The following is a 22,265-nucleotide window of genomic DNA, read 5'->3' on the forward strand; positions in this document are numbered from 1 at the left end:
CTTTAAGGGGTTGAATAATTGTGTCAATGAAGAATTCACAACAGAAACATTTACTACTATATTACAAAACCAATTGATGTCATTTTAGTTGCATATGGTTCTTTAAGAAGTCATTGTAGGATTTAATTCTGAATACAATTACAAATGTACACTAAATTCCCTAAAACCCTTAACATAATTTTGAATAATTTTGAACACAACTGTATATCCTAAGCTGTCTGAGCTCTCAAATAATATTGCAAACATAACATTGATTCGTGCAATCACGTACCGTACCTGTATAGAAGAAGAGCATTTAGAGATCTTAACTTTACTTCTGTCACTTCTATGACACTCCATAACTGACATGAGATTAACATTAACATGGATTGCAATATTCTGACTATTGGTAAAAATGTATCTGTTTGATTTAGACTCCTGTTTAGACTTAAGTAGTGCATTGTATTAGCAAAGTTCATGGGTTCAAATCTAAGGGAACACACATGATGATAAAACCTTTAGCATTCAAAGATATACCAACAGTTCTTTTACATAGCAGAGATTTTATACTGATATATTTTATTTTCACAAACATTGGAAGGTAAAACCTGTTGTCAAGCGGTCCGATTGCTGTACAATAAACATTGTTTACATTTCTTTAGTAATGCGATTACAATAGTCCACATTTCTATTCAGTCATGCTTATTCCAAATGTGTCTCTATTACAATAATCAGAAATGTTTCACATGACCATTTCTTATTCAGATTACCATCATAGTCTGATTATTGCTGTCTACGTAAATGTAAACCAATCGCAGAAGTTCTGTTTCAGTCAGAAAAGGGCTTCCAATATTCCTAAATTTTAACAATTTGCCTTTTCTTTTCTTTGTACATTTTTACAACCTGCTTAGACTTCCCTGGATATAAACCTCAATTTACAGTTAAAATCATGGTTTTAAAAGAAAAAAGTGATGCGGTTCAAAGGATTTGTTCAGTGGAGATTTGCATCTCTCATTACATCACGATTATCGTATCATAAATACAATATTGAATTACATGATCATGTCCGTGTATATAAACATCCTAATGTACTGTAAAGTGCCTACAAGCAACACAATGTTATTACACATTCAAGGTAAAAAAAGTGCAAACATTTCTTTAGATGTATAAAAACAATCGATTCAAAAATTAAAATACATAAAAATGTTTATCATGCATTTTGTTCTTCAGAGCTTTACACTTCTCATACCAACATCTTGCAAGCTAAAATTCATATACATTTTGTTTTCGTTTTGTTTTTACGGTTGTTTGTGTTTTTCGTTTGTTTGTACAGAAAATAAAAGTGCTTCTTTAAAAGTAGTAAGTCATTTACATATTGCATGTCCCTATACGAAAGAAACGTTATTAAAGATAATCCGAGAGGTAAGAGGAGAGCGGACAGTTGAAATGACTATAATGTACATTTAATAGTGGGCTATTGTTCAGTTTGCGTAGTATTGTGTATACTGTACTTGCATGAGGAAAGGCAGTGAGTCTATGAGAACTGAACATTTAGGAGGCTCAGGAAGAGAACTGTATCTGTCAATCTGTTGTGTTTTCGTTGAATTATCTTAACAAATATTATGTCATAGATTTAGCTTACTAAATATATATTTACATTATAATCAGGGCATTATGGTCCTAATAGAATCACATATTTACGTGCACCTTGTACATTTCCTTGCTTTGGAAAGGAAGTGTCTGTGTACATAGTGTAGTGTAGTGTAGTAGTCAGTCCCAATGAAAATGCAACCCATTTCTTTATTCTCGATACTCAATCTTGAACTTTCTACACATTAACGGATGTCATTTGGGTCTTATATGCACTAAAAACAAAACCCTAATAAGACAAACACAGCTATAGTGTTCTTCAGTCACTGGATCGGTGGTTTGATGTGGTTCCTGATGTATTTAGCAAGAGTTATTATCCGTGGCGATGCCCCGATGATCACGAGGCCGTTTACAATCACGACTTTGTTTTGACCGGTGTCTTAAAGTGATGAATGGTTGTGTTTTCTGTCAGTGAAGATCAGCGTGTGTGCTGGTGTAATGTTTCCATGAATGTGTTGCATGTGTATGAGTTTCAGTTTTGAGGACCCTGGCCCCAGCCTCCTGCGCTCGGGGGACGACTTGGCTCCCCGCTCCCCGATTGGTCGAGTTCGGCACTGTCACAATCTGAATCCTCACACAACGCACGAGTCTGTGTAAAAGAGAAAGACACGTTAAATATATATTTCTCATTCTGTTTGGCCTAATGTTACGCGAGCAGAGAGAAAGATCTGGTGGTGTATTACGTGTATAGCATCATGTTATGTGTTTGTTTGTACCTCCAGGATATTTTGCTCCAGGTCAAAATTTGCTCTCTCCAGTTCGAGGGCAGCAGCCTCTCTTTCAGACAGCGTCGGTTCGGTGACGTCGGCGGGAATCTCCGAGCCCTGAGAGATCAGATCATCGCTGCGATCGTCCAGACGCTCGTCCGTATTAGTGCTGACCACGTCGGGTGTGCCGCTGTGGGAGTGGTCAGTGGTGTGACCCTCCTCTCCCTCTGACACTGACAGGTTCTCGGAGCTGAAGGTAGACACTGACTGGCATTTGGTTATACTGGCTGGCCGCCTGTCAGAAAAGGGAAATAATTTGGCCACAACCGTAAATCAAACTCTTAAATGACGCACAGTGTCTGTGTGTAAATTAACTTCATCTATTCGTCTTGTATTGATTTTGATGTGCATTGATTTTGATGTGCTTTAATACACTATACTTTAGTTACTTTTGCATAAAAAGTAGCTTCCCAGCCCACTAAAAGATTTTTTGAGAGAAACGTTAAGTTGCCCTGTCGTTCTATTCTTACCGTCGTCTTGGTAACTCGACCTCACTGTCCACCTCACCCTCCTCTTCTTCAGAAGAGACACCACGCCGCTGATGATATAAAACACACTTTACTCAGATATTTACATTTTACACTTCATATCCAAAAGTCATTTTTAGACAAATTCATGTTTTATAGGAACAATGTCAAGAGAAAAATTAAATTGTGTCAAATCAAGATACTCTTTTTTTGACTGGCATTTCCACCGACTACAGTGGACTGAAACTTATGACCAAACATTGCATTATTGCAATTCAATTTGAACAATATCTGCCACATAACCATCACATTTGTAATGTAATTCTCAGTGTGCTAATAGACACAGCACTGATTTAAATCGGCTGTATCTCTGTGTTTCCACTATTTATAAAACTCATTTAAATCAAAGAAAGAAGTTTGTGTAGCAGTGGCCCAAGCAGTGCTCGAATTGAGGACCCCCATAAGGCACATAGTAAAGATAATGCTGACAAATCTCATTAAATATGTGTTAGGATGCAGTAAATGTCATGAATGAATTATTTACAATAATAAATGTCAAGTATATTTTTTGTATATTCATATGTCGTGTCTATTTCAATATCTAAGACTGCTAAGGGTGCTGATAGTTGGGCGTAGAAGGTAAATAAAAACTGGCAAACATTTACATTTTAAAATGGATTTTTTTCGCTCAGTGTCAGGAAGAGAAAGCTTTTCACTGAGGCGTCATTTTCTCTCAGTATGTCTTTGTACAGTGGTTGTCAACTTCATGTCTGGGCTTTAGAATTCCTTACCAACATAAATTTAATGCAAGTAATTATACTGTGACCAAAAACATTAAAAACAATGATCTCTATGTACACATCTCTCTCTCTCTCTCTCTCTCTCTCTCTCTCTCTCTCTCTCTCTCTCTCTCTCTGTCTCTCTCTCTCTCTCTCTCTCTCTCTCTCTCTCTCTCTCTCTCTCTCTCTCTCTCTCTCTCTCTCTCTCTCTCTCTCTCTCTCTCTCTCTGTGTGTGTGTGTGCGCGCATGCGTCTGATTGAGCGAGCGGTTGTGAGGAGCGTGTGGTGAGTGTAAGTGGTTTTTTTATGCCCGCTGTGGCAAAAACTATTGCTTTCTCTCTTTAAATCTTTTTTCTTTTGTATTATTTCCTTTTGGGTTTTTGGTATCTGTGGTGTAGTAAAGTGAAATAAGGTTTTTCCTTGGGGTTTTCCGGCGTCAGCAACCAGTGTAGTACTGGGAAGCATGGCAGCCCAAAACACAAACACTAGTTTAAACTCTCTTACACGAAGACACGACGTGAAGGTGGTGTCCGCGGTGAATGTAGAGGAGTGCATTCTCGCCGTCGGAGATGTTGTTGGACATGAATGTATTTTAGCGGCATCAAGAATGAATAACGCTATGGTCTTGTTTTTAAATTCAGTTGAGAAAGCAAATGCAGTTGTGGCGAAAGGAGTTGTAATCAGTGGTTTATTTATCCCAGTGCTTCCTCTTTCTACTCCCGCTAGGAAAGTCACTTTGTCTAACGTTCCGCCGTTTATTAAGACGAAATGTTAACAAAGGAACTGTCACGTTTTGGAAGGATAGTCACTCCGGTGAAAAAGATCGCCTTCGGAAGTAAATCGGATTTGTTAAAGCATGTAGTATCTTTTCGGAGATTTACTTACATGATCCTCAAAGATAACAGAGAGGAACTTAACCTGACTTTGAAGTTTAGAGTGGATGACTTTGATTATACAGTCTTTGTATCTACTGATATGATGAAATGCTTTGGCTGTGGAAGAATTGGACATTTAGTACGTGCTTGTCCAAATAGTAACGGTACAAACAAACAAGATGTTCCAGAAGAAAATAGTGTGAAAGTTGTGAACGAAGAAACAGAGAATGTTCATGAACCAACCCAAGCTGAACCTGGGACATCTAGTAACATTAGTGGCTTAACTGATACAATGTCTCTGTCACAGGCAGAAAAGGTGAATAATGGGGAGACTGGTTTAGTTACCCGTTTGATTGTCTTAGATGAGCCCAAGGTGAATAAATCTGTTGAGAGCATGGATATTACACATGTCACGGCATCTGACACAATAGTCCCCTCGGGGAGTGTCAGCTTAAGTGATGATTTAATGAGGGATTTAGATCAGGCTGTATTCAAAGCACCTTTAAAGAGGAAAAATAATGATAAGGCTTCAGAATCAAAGCAAGCTAAAACAACAGAACATGAACAGAACAAAGGAGGTTGATGCTGATGATGATGGCAATGATAGTGATTTCTCTGATTCTAGTGCTTCTAGTTGTTCTCAGAATGAGTGGATATGTCACGAGTATGGTACTGATGAAATCAAGAAGTTTTTAAAACTGACAAAAAATCTGAGGGGGGTACAGGTTGCTGATTATTTTTCCAGACATTAAACGCTTTGTGGAAAATACTAGAACTTTTATGAGTGAGGGGTATTTTACAAACAAAGAAGTTTATAGGTTGAAAAAATTTGTGACAAAACTCAAACCGACAGAATAAATTGATGGCATTGAACTGGCTTAATTATTTACCCCATATTGGCTGTTTTTTTTTATGGCTTAAGTTTACTTTTTTATTCTTTTATTTTTGTTATGGGTGATATTCGTATTGCATCCCTAAATGTAAATGGAGCAAGGGATTCCATAAAACGTACAGAGATATACGAAACTATGAGTCAGAAACAACTTGATGTTTTACTGTTACAAGAAACACACAGTGATATAACAAATGCTGCTGATTGGACAAAAGAATTTAAAGGTATTTTTTTTCAAGTCATAAATCCTCACTTAGTGGAGGCGTTGCCATTTTATTTTCTAAAAATTTTACTCCCCATTCTACTGAGGTGGAAGAGGTTGTGAAAGGAAGGTTGTTAAAGATTCGAGTTCAGGTTGAGAGCCATACCTTTGTTTTTATGTGTGTATATGCTCCAACCTTACCAGTAGAAAGAATGGTTTTTTTACATACTCTTTCTGAAACTTTAGAAAAATGTAATGGTGAAGAACATTTATTCCTAGGTGGAGATTTTAACTGTGTAGAAACTAATATAGATAGAAATCATGTAGAACCACATTTACTCTCTTGCAAACGACTAATTCAGATGATTGAGACAAATGACTTATGTGACGTATGGAGGAGTTTAAATGGGAATCTAAAGCAATACACATGGGCACATGCCCGTGACAACATGTTGTCATTAGCAAGACTGGACAGATTCTATTGTTTTAAACATCATCTTAGTATTTTTAAGACCTGTTTTATAATTCCAGTTGGGTTTTCAGATCATAGTTTAGTTATATGTACGGTAACTTTAAACTTTGTCAAACCAAAAAGTGCTTATTGGCATTTTAATACGAATTTATTAAGTGATGCACATTTTATTGAAACTTTTAATTTTTTTTTTTGGAGAATTTTAGGAATGAAAAAGCTAATTATCAGTCTTTACAGAAATGATGGGAGTTTGTAAAAACACAAATCTATGTCAACAGTATACTCACAATGTCACGAAAGATATAATTAAATCTACAAAAGTTTTAGAAGATGAAATTTTAAAATTCCAAGAAGTAGCGAAGTTAAGTGGAAATCAAGCGCATATTGATTCCCTTTTTTTTAAAGAAATCTGTTTTGTCTGATATGCAAAGAATGAAGGCACAAGGGGCGCTAATTCGATCACGGTTTAAAGATATAGACCAGATGGATGTGCCGTCAAAGTTCTTCTTTAGTCTAGAGAAAAGGAATGGTCAAAAACGATTGATACATTCTTTATTTTCTGAGACTGGTTCTCTTTTATCAGATCCCATAAAAATTCGGGAAAGAGCGAATCGATTTTATGAACGGCTTTATAGTTGCGAACACAAAGAGGATCGGGTTGTTGAACAGAGTTTTTATGAAGAGCTGCCGAAGGTCTCTGAAGACTCTAATGCAGCACTAAAGCGAGCCATCGGCCTGGGGGAACTATATGAAGCTCTGCAAAGTATGGAGAATGGCAAGGCTCCCGGGATCGATGGAATCCCGGTTGAGTTTTATAAAGCCTGTTGGCCTGTGTTAGGGGAGGATCTGCTGGAAGTTCTCAGCGACAGTCTAGTCGAAGGACTTCTGCTGCTAAGCTGCAGAAGAGCGGTCCTTACCCTTTTGCCAAAGAAAGGTGATGTGAGAGATATAAAGCAATGCCGACCCGTATCTTTATTGTGCTACGACTATAAATTGCTCTCAAAAGTGTTAGCTACTAGACTAGGACGGGTTTTGGAAGAGGTAATCCATTCTGGTCAGTCTTACTGTGTGCCTGGCAGATCAATTTTCGATAACATCCATCTAATAAGAGATTTATTTGATGTCTCTAGAATATTGGGAGTAGATATGGGTTTGATTTCCTTAGATCAGGAGAAAGCGTTTGATCGCGTAGAACATAACTATTTGTGGAAAACTCTACAAGCATTTGGTTTTAGTTCTGATTTTATAGGTTATGTTAAAATATTATATAATGACATTGAGAGTTTATTGAAAGTTAACGGTGGCTTATGTGCTCCTTTTAAAGTATGTCGTGGTGTAAGACAGGGTTGTTCTCTATCAGGAATACTTTATACGTTGGCAATAGAACCATTTTTAAATAAATTGAGAAGAGTTTTAGAAGGGGTATCTTTACAAGCCGGTGAAAGTACTTTTTGTTTATCAGCTTATGCTGATGATGTTGTCATAATACTTAACAAGCAAAATGATGTGAATACTTTATTAAAAACATTGAGGGAGTTTGAAACCATCTCTTCTGCAAGAATTAATTGGGATAAAAGTGAAGCAGTGTTAGTAGGGAAGTGGGAAAGAGGGGGTACCAATACTACCAAATGGGTTAAGTTGGAAAAAAGATGGTTTAAAATATTTGGGAGTGTTTTTAGGAGACGACACGATTGTTCAAAAAAATTGGGAGGGAACAATTGAGAAACTACAAGGTCGTCTTATGAAATGGAAATGGATTGTAAAAAATATTTCATATAGAGGACGAGCTTTGATTATTAATAATCTGGTGGCTTCTTCTTTATGGCACCGACTAGCTTGTATAGATCCACCCGCATGGTTATTAGGAAAAATCCAATCTCTTTTAGTAGATTTTTTTGGGACAAATTGCATTGGATACCACATAATGTATTGTATTTGCCAAAGGAAGAAGGAGGACAAGGACTTGTACATTTGCAAAGTAGGACTGCAGATTTTCGATTACATTTCCTACAGCGATTTCTCAATGGCCCAGAGGACTTAAGTTGGAGGCCAGTGGCCAGTGCAATTTTAAGGACTGCTGAAGGACTATGTTTAGATAAATCATTGTTCTTGTTAGATCCCAAAAGAATGAATACATCCAGTTTGCCGAAGTTTTATAGTAATCTTTTTAAAGTTTGGGACCTTTTTCAAGTAAAAAGAACTGACTTTACATCCTCAATATTTTGGCTACTGAAAGAACCCCTGATTTATGGGTCACGTTTGGACATTCTTGGTGCATGTGGGTCAATGACAGCAGTATTCATTAAATCCAAGATAACAACAGTAAAACGTTTAATTAAAGTGGCTGGCCCAAGTCTGGGAAAAAGTTGAAGATGTAGCTAATGTTTTAGGAGTGAAGTCCACTCGAATTGTTGCACAAGTGTTACAAAAATTACTATCTGTTTTTACAACAGAAGAAGTGAAAATGCTTCAGGATTATTGTGAAGGGATATTGGTCCCCAACAAGAAAGATACATTTCCAAACCTGCTTCTTTCACCCAATTTAGGTGATTATACAGGATTGTTTTTGGATTCTGAAAAGTTGATAGACATGGATATGTATGAAAATAATGGTAAAAATATGTACCATGCTTGTGTAAAATCTTTTAATAAAAAGGGACTCCATGAAAGAATTGATACACCATGGCGTACTATTTTTAAAATGAGTAATGATGTCAAACCAGAGTGGAGAGCACTGTATAAGCCACCGTTAGCTAAAAGAGATGGAGATTTACAATGGCGAATTTTACATGGCATTGTTGCTGTTAATGCTTTTATTTCTGTTTTAAATCCAGATGTTGGCAAAGAATGTCCTTTTTGTTTTCAGAGGGAGACTGTTTTTCACACCTTTTTGTATTGTTCAAGGTTTAAGCCTTTGTTTGATTGTTTGCAAGATCTTTTTAACTGTTTTAATGAGAAGTTTTCTGTGCAAACTTTTATCTTGGGTTGTAAATATGTCCAAAGAAGAAAGTACGAGTGTAACTTGTTAAATTTTATTCTGGGCAAAGCCAAAATGGCCATTTATATTAGCAGAAGGGATAAAATTGAGCAAAAAAGTGAGTATAATGTGGAAAGGGTGTTTTCAGCCATGATCAAATCAAGACTTATGATTGAGTTTCGTTTTTATAAAATCATGAACTCTTTAAATGTTTTTGAAGGAATATGGTGTCACAGAGGAGCTTTGTGCTCAGTTATTGACAATGAACTTAATTTTGCACTTTTTGTTTAATGTTTTTTAAAACACTTTTGTAAGATCTGTTGATGATGAGTAATATTGTTATATAAAGAAGCTTGAAAAATTAAAAAAAATCTCTCTCTCTCTCTCTCTCTCTCTCTCTCTCTCTCTCTCTCTCTCTCTCTCTCTCTCTCTCCCTCTCTCTCTCTCTCTCTCTCTCTCTCTCTCTCTCTCTCTCTCTCTCTCTCTCTCTCTCTCTCTCTCTCTCTCTCTCTCTCTCTCTTTCTCTCTCTCTCTCTCTGCCCTGCTGAAAAAAACAGCATACCAGCAAAACCAGCATATGTTGTGTTTTGGTGCTGGTTTGCTAGTGAACACCAGCTAAACCAGCACAAAACCAGCATCAGCACCAGCATGAGCACCAGCTAAACCAGCATTAGCAGCAGCATGAGCACTAGCTAAACCAGCACCAAACCAGCATTAGCACCAGCTAAACCAGCACCAAATCAGCACCAGCTAAACCAGCAACAAACCAGCATTCGCACAGCATATGTTGTGTTTTGGTGCTGGTATGCTGGTGACCACCAGCTAAACCAGCACCAAACCAGCATTAGCACCAGCATAAATCCCATGCTGGTCGTACCAGCAATGAAGTTTAAGGACCATTCACATAATATCCCCTCTGCCAGCGAAAAAACACCTCTCCAGAACCAAAAGTCAGAACGTCATTGCCAACTGTGCTGCATCTGGACACGCAATTGGAGAGTGTCCCATCCGTCCTCCAAGAGTTTTGGTGAGTATGGTTCAACCTGAAGCTAACATTTACACTCCATAAACTACAAAAGTTAAGCTCCCTCTATCTGATGCTTCTGTTACAGTCACAGCCATCCTCGACTGTCGGTCAGCTGGTAACTTAATCTCTTCGCAACTATGCTCAGAACTTTACATCTAAAAGGAACGGATCCCCCAGAAACCCAAGGTCCAATCAGTAACTGGAAAACCCCTCAATCGATTTTCCATCCATTACCTGTGAACTCGTTCTGAGAGTGGGGGTCCTTCACCTAGAAAGTATCAGCTTCCTGGTTCTGGAGAATTCTAATGCGGATGTCATACTAGGGCGACCGTGGACTGTTTGACATCATCCAGTTCATCCAGTCTCTTGAGACACCGGTGAAGTGAGAAAATGGAGTGATCATGTTTCCCATCCTGTTTCCCACATCCATCGAATGCCCAAAAGGTAATGTGTCAGTAGCTATTCCTAAAGAATACCATAAATTCCAGGATGTGATTTGTCCCAAGAAAGCCTCATAATTACCACATCATCTGCCATGGTGAACCAGTGCCTAAATGTAAAATCTATCCACTAACCATTCCGGAACAGGAGGCCATGGAGAACTACATCAAGAAAGCGCCAAGTCAAGGAAACATCTGCCCTTTGATGTCCCTTGCTTCATCCTCTTTCTTCTTCTTTGCCAAGAAGGATGGTGGCCTCCAATCCTGTATTGATAACCGAGCCCTCAACAAGATTACCACGAAGTTCCATTATTCCCTTCCTCTTGTTGCAGCAGCCCTTGAACAGTTACAAGGTGCTAAAGTCTTCTCCAAGCTGGATTTCCGAAGTTCCTATAACCTTATCAGAATTCGCAGTGGAGATAAATGGAAGACAGCTTTTGTGACCCCGACCGGCCATTTTGAATATTTGGTCATTAGTTAATGCAGAGACATTGTCATCATCTGTCTACCTTTGTCTACATTAAAGGAAAGTGTTATTTGTTTACTGTGACTTTCAAGAAGTGTTTGTGTTTGGAGTGCATGTTCAGCCATCTATATTCATTCATATTTACCATTGACCATCACCACTGTGGATTTATGTTGTATGTTTCAATAAACACCCTGTTGGTTTAACTTCCGTGTTATCTCCCTCTCTCTCTAGTAATAAACTACTAACACAAATATGTGGGAAAAATAGCATAGCATTAATATTTCATAAATCATTGAATTTTGTTGCCATCAAGTAGTAATGTGTTGCCATTTTGGGTTTGCTACTTTGCCGTGGTGCAGACCCCACTATGACTTAATTCAATTTGAGCACTGGGCCCAAAAACTCTTTACAAAAGAAATAATAGGCTTTACAACATCACAATATATCATTTTCCATAAATGTTTATACAAATGTATAAATTCTTTAAAAAATGTGCAGATATAAATTAATTTCTTACAGCACTGTTCTTGTAAAAACACGTAGAATGAATAATCATTGAAATCTGCTGAATGAAATGAAATCAAATCGGGTTGATTTATACACAGCATTTAAATCCTGAATGTATGTTAAATCTCTACCTGCTTGCGTGTGATGGCGGCTCGATACAAGATGGCGGATGGAGTCAGGTGACTCCCGCTGGATCCTCTGGGTAATCGGATGGCTCCAGTGCCCTCCTCTCTCTCCTCGCCATGAGCTCGCCCCACAGCTCCACTTCTGCCGCAGCAGGGCGAGTCAGGACTGCTGGAAAAAGGCAACGAAGCCGCATCCTCGCTCGCTGTGTCACTTCTGGGCGGAGTTTCATCTAGCCCTGCCCCGGCTTCAGCCCGGGCGCCCGTTTCTCCACCCAGGGTTTTAGTGGCGGAGGCTCCACTCACCCCGTCTTCTGCGCGACGTGTGGAGCTCAGCAGATCCGGGCTGGAGGAGGAAAGCTTTAACGGAGGTGGCTCCTGCTGGCCCTCCCTAACCGCAGCTCCTGAAACCGATTCAGTGACGGGCGGGGCCGTTGTGGTCGTGTTGGACTGGGTGGGCTCTCTCTCTCGGCTGGGAGGGGCAGATGGGTGTTTTGGCCCTGAGAGATCCCCGCTGCTGCCACGGCCGCTCCTCCGGTGCCGAGTTTTGACCCTACGAGTGCGGTTCGGTGAGGTGGGTCCTCGGTTCGCGCAAGCCGGGACGGTCACCTGGACCACCCCAGCGTCCATCTTAGGAAGAATAATCTCCGACCTTAGGAGATCAGGCCTTGATACAAGAGACAATAACAGCTTCATCAGTTAACCTTTTGGGTTATGCTGTTATTGTGGAGAATATTTACAGTTGAAATGCATTTATTGTACATGTTATAAATTGTACAGAAGGACATATTATGTGGTGTTTAATTCACCTCTTGCCGTGTGTGGAGAGTTTTTGAGGAACGTTTCTCTTCTTGATGAGTTTGTCCACTGTGGATGAGGGATGTTTAAAGATACTGGGATATTTCTTGTCCAGACACTGTTCTCTTCTAAATATACAAACAAACACACAGAGTATTGCTACTGTAGATCCTATTCACTATATTTTAATAAATTCAGTTTTATTACAGCTCTTGTGTTAATCATATGTACAAGGCCAACATTTTACAAAATTCTTCAGATAAACTGGATTATAAACTCTGTCCAGTTTGTTTATCTTATATTTCACTGAATATCTTTTTGGTTTAGGTTTGGACCTAAATGTAAGATTTTACATTAAAATACCCAGAAATCACTGGCACAGTGTTATATATTTTATCAGAGGTGTTAAATTATCCCAGAACTTTTCCATTCAAATGTTTGAATTCAGAGAATTTGCAGTTTTTTAAAGCAACACACCCCTGTTCTTGGGTCACTTGTTAATGGTATCATGTTTAATTCTGTAAAAAGTAAAACAACATTTTGAAATTCCATTATATATTTGTACTTTTTTAACACAAGGTAGGCCTACCTTATGTTATTTGGCAATGTACATGACCTAAGTTTTAAAAACTTTTACAGTGCATTGCTGCAGACTTATGTAGGCTATTACTTAATAATAATATTAAAATAATAAAAAAATCTAAGGCATGAAACTCCAGGGCTAAAAACGAGTCCCACTCCGGCCCTGTCAGAGGGTAACTGATGTGATTTTGTAAGAAAAATATCCATATTTCAAACTGTATTACCTATAAAAACTAGCATCCAGTCACAATGCCGTGTTGGACTTGCAATTCACCAGAACGTTTTAGCATAGTGAGAACTTCAAAGTCAGAAGTTGTTTCCTGATCCCTGTTTTCCACCATTATAAAGCTTGGATTACTTCAAATCTGTTAATCTAAAAGATGATGGTCATATGTATCTTGGATTGCTTAAGGGTGAGTAAATCATGGGGTAATTTTTATATTTGTCTGGAGTATGTACAGTATATATAATTTCTTCCAGTGAACTTTCACAATCGTGCCAAATGTTGTTTTCATACAGTGGATCACAGATGTTGTGTGTTAATCTGTCTAATACCACAGACCTCTGATTATCAAGATCAATCAGCCAGTCAGTTCCATGCCTGTGACATAAACTAAAGCCTATTGGTTATTTGAGGGAAAGTCCTTCATTAGTTTCTGTTTCAAACAGGAAGTGATATCATACGAAAGAAAAAAGTTGGTGTTACCTGAGCAGCTCTTTCTCTTTGAGTTCCAGCTGAAGCATGACAGCATTCAGCTCCATGTAAAGGTTATTGGCTCTTTCTAGTTTCCTCTCATAGTGTTCTCTGATGTCCAGTGCATGTCTGTTAGTAACAAACACACATGAAATCTGTTTTTACTGAAACACAGTAAACATTAAAGCAGCTGTGTCTTGTTTCAAATGGCTGCATCCTTTGCGCCTTCTGGGGGTTGCATCCTCTAAACAAGTGATCCTCAACTGGTCCTCGGAGCGCCATCTGGTGGGCTGCATAGGCAGTGGTAGAATACTGACAAATGATTTTTATAAATCTTTTTATATTCGCATCAGATTCTTCTTATGAATTTATAAGAATTTATAAGAATTAAAAACACTCATTCAAGATGCATGATCTAAAAGCCCATTTATGTTTGAATATCGCAACAGCAATCACGTCACATCAGATAGAACGTATGTTCGATACCATGAAAGGAAGCAAAATCCTCACCCCTAGTTCGGTTTTAAACCCTTTGCCCTACTGTAGTGCCACTTTTTAATGTGGATTCCGCATTACTTTTTGAGGCTCTAGGTTTCCCCCATTCGTGTAAATTTTTTACGTGCATGAAACTTTAAGTTGTTTGGCTTATGCGTCAAAATATAGACGCATTGTAATTCACTGCATGTGTATAAGTAAAAGTCATTTTAACACACCCGCTGAAAAAATCAATAGACCACTTCAGTGAAGCAAAAGGCATGTCACAATGCATTTGTTGTATACCAGTCATTCACCAAATCTATCTGTTCTGGTGTACCTCAAGGCTCTGTTTTGGGCCCTCTTCTATTCACCATTTACATGCTACCGATTGGTCAAATTATCAAACAATATGGGTTTAACTTTCACTGCTATGCTGATGACATTCAGATTTATTTTAGCATACCTCCCACCTCAGTGTTTTCACCATCTACATTAACAACCTGTATGAAGGAACTCAAGCATTGGCTTGAGGGAAATTTCCTTAAATTGATTGGCCCTAAATCAGTTGTTTCTAGATTCTCTGGTCAACAGAGAGATTTGGATGATGACTTCATAATGCCCTCTATGACTGTTCGCAATCTTGGTATTCTCATTGATTCAACTCTTTCATTTATAAAGTGGTAAAGACAGCTTTTTTCACCTACGTAATATATCTCGCATTCAATCCTCACTCAGTCAGCAGGATTTTGAAACAATAATACATGCTTTTGTCACATCACAACTAGATTATTGTAACTCACTACTTTATGGCCTTTCTGCTAAAAATATCAAGGATTTCAATATGTTCAAAACTCTGTTGCTCGCCTGATCACACATATTAGAAAGTATGAACACATTACTCCAATCTAACATCATCTTCATTGGCTTCCAGTCTCCCTCCGTAAAAACTTTAAGGTTCTAATTCTTACTTACAAAGCTCTCCACAGCCTTGGCCCTACATATTAATACAACTTACTCCAGCCTTATGCTCCTGTTCGATGCTTCTAGTGCAGGACTGTTAGTCACCCCAAAGATCAATCTAAAGACTACGAGAGCAAGGGCTTTTAGTGTTGCGACTTCAAGGTTGTGGAAATCCCTTCCTCAAGATATTCGCCAAGCATCCACCCTTCTCTCCTTCAAAAATCTCTTAAAAACATATTATTTTTCTGAATATTATTCCCCTGCTCATAGTCTATAAGGGTAACTTACTGTACCCTTGAAAGTGACTGATAATATTGTTGTATATGATTATCTTGTCCGATCTTTGTAAAGCGACCTTGGGTGTTGAAAGGTGCAATATAAATAAAAAGTATTATTATTATTATTGTTTTTCTGTTATTCTGTGTAGATACTATCATATTTAAAAAAGTGGTTCTCAGAATAAACAGTCATTGGTGGGCTGTAAGTTGCAAAAGGTTGAGAACCCCTGCTCTAAAGGATGTGGTATAGAGGGTCCTCAACCTAGAATTTAACGAGACGTCCTTCGTAGCACATATGGACAGAAAACAGTATAAAGTTGGTTTGCTTTTTTAAATATTTATGCAGAAATTAGGCATTGTTTAGAAATCATGGTAGTCTAAATGTAAAAACTAGACCTAAAACACTACACCTAAAGGTCAAAACTATAATAAATGAAAGATTTGTATGATAAGCTAATGGAGACTAAAACATGTTTTCACCTGAGTTCCTCTCGACGACGGTTGATCAGCTCTTCATCCAGACGGTGAAGACACGTTCCCTCAGATTTAATCTTCTCAAAGTGCTGTTTCACCTCCTCACGCCACTCCGCCTATAAACACACATACATACATACACAATCACTGTCTTTTATCACAACAGTACGATTATAATAATGATTTATTATTTGGGTTATTCATCTTTGTGTTATTATGTCATATTTGTTAACAGTAAGAAGAGGATCCAGTTACTATATTGTGTTTGTGTGCTAAGCAGTGTCTGTAGTTGTGTTCCTACAACAGTTGCTTAGAGTTCGAACTCGTCATCTAGATGAAGGTGTTTAATTGATTAGTTTAAGTGATGATCATCCAGCAACATCATGCCGATATATAAGAAATAATTGATGACGGGCGTTAAATTATTTGAAAATAATGCACACCCAAGGTTGTAATGCAGCACGACACGAAGCGGAATTATACGGCGAGTGTGCATTATTTTCTAATAATTCAACGACCCGTCGTCAATTACTCCACTTATACCACGGTTACCTCAAACTTTGCTCTAGTGGATATTTTAAGACATTTGACAGGTCAGGTATGCATTTTAAAGAAAAATAATCAACTTTATAATCAATAATCAAGAGCCTTTCAACATCTGAAGGGATTAAGGGCACACTCACACTATCAGGCACGTTTGTCCCCCAAAGCCTGGTTCGTTTGGCTAGTGTGATTGCTCTGTACCGCGCCCTGTCACTTTTGGATAATCACGCCCTGGGCGGCTTGCAGAGGTGGGCTGGAGCGCGGTTTACTTGGGCTCAAGCGTGGAATGCGCAATGTCATCGCAAATCGCAAGTTTTGAAAGAGCACGTTTCAAAAGGAGAGATGCTAATTGCGTGACCACTCCCCTTCATCTGCCTTCTTAAAAAAAAAACACAGACTTAACATTACAAGGGGTTCCAGTGTTAGGAGAGCGCTTTATTTCCTGCTTTGTTCAAAACAATCGCATGCTAATAACGAAAGCGTGACTCGGGTTGATAAAAGTACGATGGGAGTGCGTGCTTCTGGGGGAGAAGGGAGGGTGGACATGGTTTGGTTTGGATAGTGTGAGTGCATCCTAAATACTGGAACAGAGATAAGACTTTATCCTTTGAACAGGTAAAACTTTCATGTATTTTGCCCGTCATGTGTGTGTCTCTTTTATCATAAACCCTTTCAACACATGTGCAGCAGGCACGTATTTTGACATGACACACATAGGTTTCCATGATGCACCGAACACATTTGAATTCGCGCCCCTCGGAAGAAAAGTCAGAACAACCGCTGCAGATGTATTACTTGTTCCTAACTGTCATGTGAATGTATAATGGCAGATCTACTCTGATGAGATGATCAAAGACATACATTTTATTCACACAAATACTCTGCAATTCCATTGTTCCAACAGAGATGGCGATAGAGAGGCAAACAATTCTATTAATCTTTTATTGTCGTTGTAAAGAAAAATACAACGAAATTGTAAACTTTCCAATGTATACTGTAAAAAAGTGCTTATGTTATTGCACATAAAGTGATAGATAAAAGTAAAGTGCACAGATGTTATTGTCTTGAATGCATGCTCTTGCTTGTCAAGAATGTGTTGTAGTGTGATTTTTCATTTCAGAGTTCAATAGGGTAACAGCTTTTGGATAAAAACTGTTTATAAATCTTGTGGTGCATTTTAATAGTCCTGTAGCATCTACCAGAAGGTAGCAGTTCAAACTGATGATGGGCAGGGTGATAAATCCTTTAAAATGTTGTGTTTTCTTCAGGCAAAGTGTGATGAATATGTCTTCCAGGGCAGGTAAACTGTAGGTTTGTGATGATGTTTTCTGCAGCTTTTTGACTCTCTGCAGAACCTTTTTGTCAGCTGCAGAACTGCTTCCATACCACACCAGCATGCCATGTGTGAATACACTCTTAATAAAACAGCGATAGAATGCTACCAGAAGCTGCTGTGACAGGTTAATCTTCCTGAGCGTTCTTAATAAGTACAGTAGCTTTTGTGCCTTCTTGACTACTGGCATGATGTTTATTGTCCATGAGAGGTTCTCTGAGATACACGTTCCCAGAAATTTGAAGCTGGACACTTTCTCCACCTTCTCCCCATTGATGTGCAGTGGTGTGTGAACATCCTGTTTCTTTCTGAAGTCAATAAATAGTTATTTTGTTTTCTTGATGTTTAGAGACAGAACATTCTCTGTGCACCACACCATTAACTTCTTTGCCCTCTCTGTAGCCATACTTATCGCTTCTGGTGATCAACCCCACTATAGTTATATCATCAGCGAATTTGATAATGATGTTAGTATTATAAATTGTGTACAATCATGAGTGTACAAAGAGTAGAGAAATGGGCTGAGCACATAGCCTTGTGGGACTCCTATGCTGAGTGTCAGAGTTGAGGAGTGATGTGAGCTCATCCGCACCAACTGTGGCCATTGTTTTAAGAAGTCCTTAATCCACAGGCAGATGTTGTACTGTATGCTTAGGTCAAACATCTTGGAAAACAGTCTGCTAGGTATGAAGGTATTGAATGCAGAACTGTAGTCCATAAACAGAATTCATGCATACGTTCCTTGATGTTCCAGGTGGAACAGTACAGTGTGGAGAGCAGTGAAGATGGCATTATGGTATGGATACTGGTGAGGGTCCAGAGTAGGTGGAAGAGCAGTCTTGATGTATTGCACGACCAGCCTCTCCAGATATTTCATGATTACAGGTGTCAGTGCAATGGGCCTATAATGGATGTCTTCAGGCATATTGGAACAGTGCACTGCAACAGAGAAAGGTTTAAAATATTTGTAAATACCTCACCCAACCCAACCTACCTCACTGTGCAGCACAGTCTCTGGGACGCGCCCTGGGATGTCATCTGGACCAGCTGCTTTCCGTATGTTGATGTAACGGAGAGTGTGTATCACCTCCGTAGGTTAGCCAGTGCATGTCTGTTGGTGGCAGGAATTGGATTGGTAGTAGTCTCGATAATAGTCTCAATCCTCTCCACCTCGAAGCATCTGAAGTACTGGTTGAGCTGCTCCGCTTGTAGAGCACTGCTGTTAGTAAGACTGCCAGTGTTATTCTGCCCAGTGATGTGACAAATCCCCTGCCATGCCTTTCAGGGGTCAGAATTGCTGAAGTGGTTCTTGATTTTTAGCATCCTTAATACCCTTCTTCAGGTTTACCCTGGCTACACTGTACTGCTGCATGTTTCCTGACTGGAAAGCAGAATTCCGGGCCTTCAGAAGGAATTTAACATTTTAAGTCATCCACTGCTTTCTATTTGGAAACATGCAAATCCGTTTTGTGGTGGTCACATTATCAATGCAGCATTTTATGTAAAACAGCATAGAGGATAAGTAAGAATAAATTGTCATCTACAAATGCAGTCCAGTCAGTGAAACTGAAGCAGTCCCGCAACCACTCAGATGCGCCTTCTGGTCACATTTGTATAGTTTAGTAGTTGGTTTCACCCTGTTGATAATTGGTCTATTTGCTGGAATCAGAAACAATGAAATGTGGTCAGACGGTCCTAGATGGGGGAGAGGTAATGCCTTATATTCATGCTTGATGTTACTGTAGACATGGTGAAGTGTGTTTTTCCTCTAATTGGACACTGCACATGCTAGTGAAATTTAGGTAAGACAGTCTTAAGACTGTTAAAATCACCTGCTATTACAAAAACTCCATCTTGATGGGCCTGCTGTTGTTTACTAATGGCAGTTAGCAAGTAGCCCAAAGGTGTTGTGATGTTAGCATTCTGAGGAATGTAAACAGCAATAATTACAGCAACGGTAAATTCTCATGGCAGATAGAAGGGACAACATCTTACTGATAAAAACTTCAAGTCTGGGGAGCAGTGAGTGTCAGATATTACAGCATTTGTGCACCAGTTGTTGTAAGTGTAAACACAAAGCCCCCCTCCTCTGTTTTAGTCTGCGGTCCTGTCGGCCCGGTGTGCTGTATGTCCTGCTAGCCAAATAGCCTCCACTGGAATAACTGGGTTGAGCCAAGTCTCAGTGATTACAATAACACAGCAATCCTGGATGGTTTTCTGAGTGGATGTATAAGTTCCAGCTCCTCGATTTTGTTGGTAAGAGATCTTACATTTGCGACAAAGAGGCTCGGCAGCGGAGGCTTGTGCGGTTCTCTGCATAGCCTAGCTCGTATCCCAGCTCTGCAGCCTCGCTTCTGCTTCCTCTCTCTGCGCCGCCTCCGTTGCTTTAGGCTGGAAGAGTAATCCACGGAGACTTAGGTGGTCTGAAAGCTCAGGAGGTATGTCTGTCTAGGATCTTCTTAGTTGACAACGCAGCCCTCGGGTATCAGTCCGATGTTGAGCAGTTTATGACGACTGTATTTTACATATGTCTGTGAATGTGTTACACTCAATAAATAATAAACTACCAAGAAACTATACCAACTATACAAAAAGTGCTGATACGTGGAGTGCTGAGCCGCAGCAATCATAGTGCTCCTTACAGCTCCTTACAGATTGCAGCTTTATACAGGCAAAAAAAAGATGAATATAGCATGAAATATATAGAATAAATGGTTTTATTACAAAATACATGTAAACTATTAGCCTAAACAACAAAAAATAATCAAATTGTTATAATTCATAGTGCTATTAAATAAGCTTGTGTATCAAATTGTCCCCAAGACGTTTATATTAGCAGTACTAACAGTAACATTTGTCTCCCTCAGCGTCTATACTCTGTACATTGTTCAGTTTAGACCATACTGAGCTGACATGTAAATAAGCTTCACAGGTACAAAACAAGTGTTGCAGCGCATTAATGCATCAGTTCTGTATGATTGTTACTTGCGTAAGCATTAATAAAAAGCCTTTCAGAAAATGTATTTGCATTTTTTTTAGATGCAGAGAGTATGCTTAACCCAAAACCAGACAGCTCTTCAACAAAATACTTTATTGAGTAACAGAAAATACTCTTGATGGAGCAAACAGGGACAATAATTTAAACAACATACATAACACTAATCTTGACATGCCAGGACAAGGAACTAAAAGATGGCATGAGAAGACGCACAACGACAATCCAACACAGGACAGCAAAAACAAGGGCATTAAAAAGGAGAGAAACTAAACTAGGTTACGACAGGAGAGCACATGGCACACAGAACATAAAGCCATGTGCTTCCCCACATAAACATAAGATCCATAAGATGACTTTGGATGCTGACACAAAGGAACAAGAACCAAGACTATAAATGGAGGTCAGGATCCAAACATCATGCTCTGACACAACAGACAGGAGTGTCACAATACTGTCATAAGAAACAAGACACAAAATCCATACAGGTCTGACAGTGAGAGTACCCTCCCTTAAGGGATGTCCTGTGGCGTTACCTAGGGAAAACAATGCACATCAACACAACATAAAAGGGAAAAGAAGTTTAAGAGGCTGAGGGTCTGGACAAGATTGGGCCCTAGGGGAAGGACTGAAACTACAGAACAGGGCAAATTTAGTCTTAAACCTCAGGACAAGGAAGTGGGACAGGTGGTTCCAACATCAAGGTGGGCTCAGAAGAACACAGCTCTGGCCAGGGGTCTACGACCAGGAACATGCTCTTGAGTCTATCCGATCAGCAACACGCTCTCAAGGCTCTCCGATCAGGAACACGCTTTTGAGGCTCTCTTACCATGAACATGCTTTCGAGGCTCTCTGACCAGGTACAACCCCATAAGACCCTCCGACCAGGACCATGCTCTTGAGGCCTTTCGAACAGGAACACTCTCTCGAGGCTTACCGACCAGGTACAAGCCCTTGAGGCCCTCTGACCAGGACCATGCTCTTGAGGCTCTCCGTCCAGGAACACGCTTTTTATGCTCTCCAACCAGGAACACGTTCTTGAGGCCCTCCGACCAGGAACACGCTCTCAAGGCAGAAACACTCTCTCAAGGCTCATCGACCATGACCACGTTCTCGAGGCCCTCCGACCATGAACACGCTCTCGAGGTACTCTGACCCGAAACATGTTCTCAAGGCTCTCCGATCAGAAACACGCTCCTCAAGGCCCTCCGACCAGCACCACCCTCTCAAGGCCCTCTGACCAGGAACACGCTCTCAAGGCTCACCGACCAGGAACACGCTTTTGAGGCTCTGACCAGGAACACGCTCTCAAAGCCCTCTGACCAGGACAACGCTCTTAAGGTTCTCTGACCAGGAGAACGCTCTTGGGGTTCACCGACCAGGAAAATGCTCTCAAGGCTTTCCGACTAGGAACATGTCTCAGAGCTCTCCGACCATGCCCGCTCAACCAATCAGAAAGAAGCATTCAACAGCCCAGTGGTATAATAGTTGATATTTTAGTACAAT

General features: G+C 39.6%; 1 protein-coding gene and 1 long non-coding RNA gene across 2 annotated transcripts in view; one reads left to right on the plus strand and one right to left on the minus strand.

The window, feature by feature from the left end:
- Positions 1 to 537: 537 nt before the first annotated feature.
- map3k12 (mitogen-activated protein kinase kinase kinase 12) overlaps positions 538 to 22,265 on the minus strand; it is a 44,509-nt gene continuing 22,781 nt past the window's right edge. The window contains exons 8-14 of the mRNA XM_055215696.2: positions 15,895 to 16,004; positions 13,712 to 13,828; positions 12,435 to 12,551; positions 11,635 to 12,292; positions 2,867 to 2,934; positions 2,346 to 2,631; positions 538 to 2,218 (exon numbers count right to left, since the gene is read on the minus strand). Coding sequence (XP_055071671.2) covers positions 2,102 to 2,218; positions 2,346 to 2,631; positions 2,867 to 2,934; positions 11,635 to 12,292; positions 12,435 to 12,551; positions 13,712 to 13,828; positions 15,895 to 16,004 — 1,473 coding nt within the window. The 3' untranslated portion in view covers positions 538 to 2,101. The remainder of the gene's footprint in view (positions 2,219 to 2,345; positions 2,632 to 2,866; positions 2,935 to 11,634; positions 12,293 to 12,434; positions 12,552 to 13,711; positions 13,829 to 15,894; positions 16,005 to 22,265) is intronic.
- Positions 10,029 to 11,197, plus strand: LOC141350235 (uncharacterized). The gene is made up of 3 exons (XR_012358247.1): positions 10,029 to 10,087; positions 10,173 to 10,531; positions 10,676 to 11,197. It is a non-coding gene; the product is annotated as an uncharacterized lncRNA (long non-coding RNA).

The sequence above is a fragment of the Misgurnus anguillicaudatus genome, chromosome 17 (assembly GCF_027580225.2).
Source record: "Misgurnus anguillicaudatus chromosome 17, ASM2758022v2, whole genome shotgun sequence".
In the NCBI taxonomy this organism is placed as follows: Eukaryota; Metazoa; Chordata; class Actinopteri; order Cypriniformes; family Cobitidae; genus Misgurnus; species Misgurnus anguillicaudatus.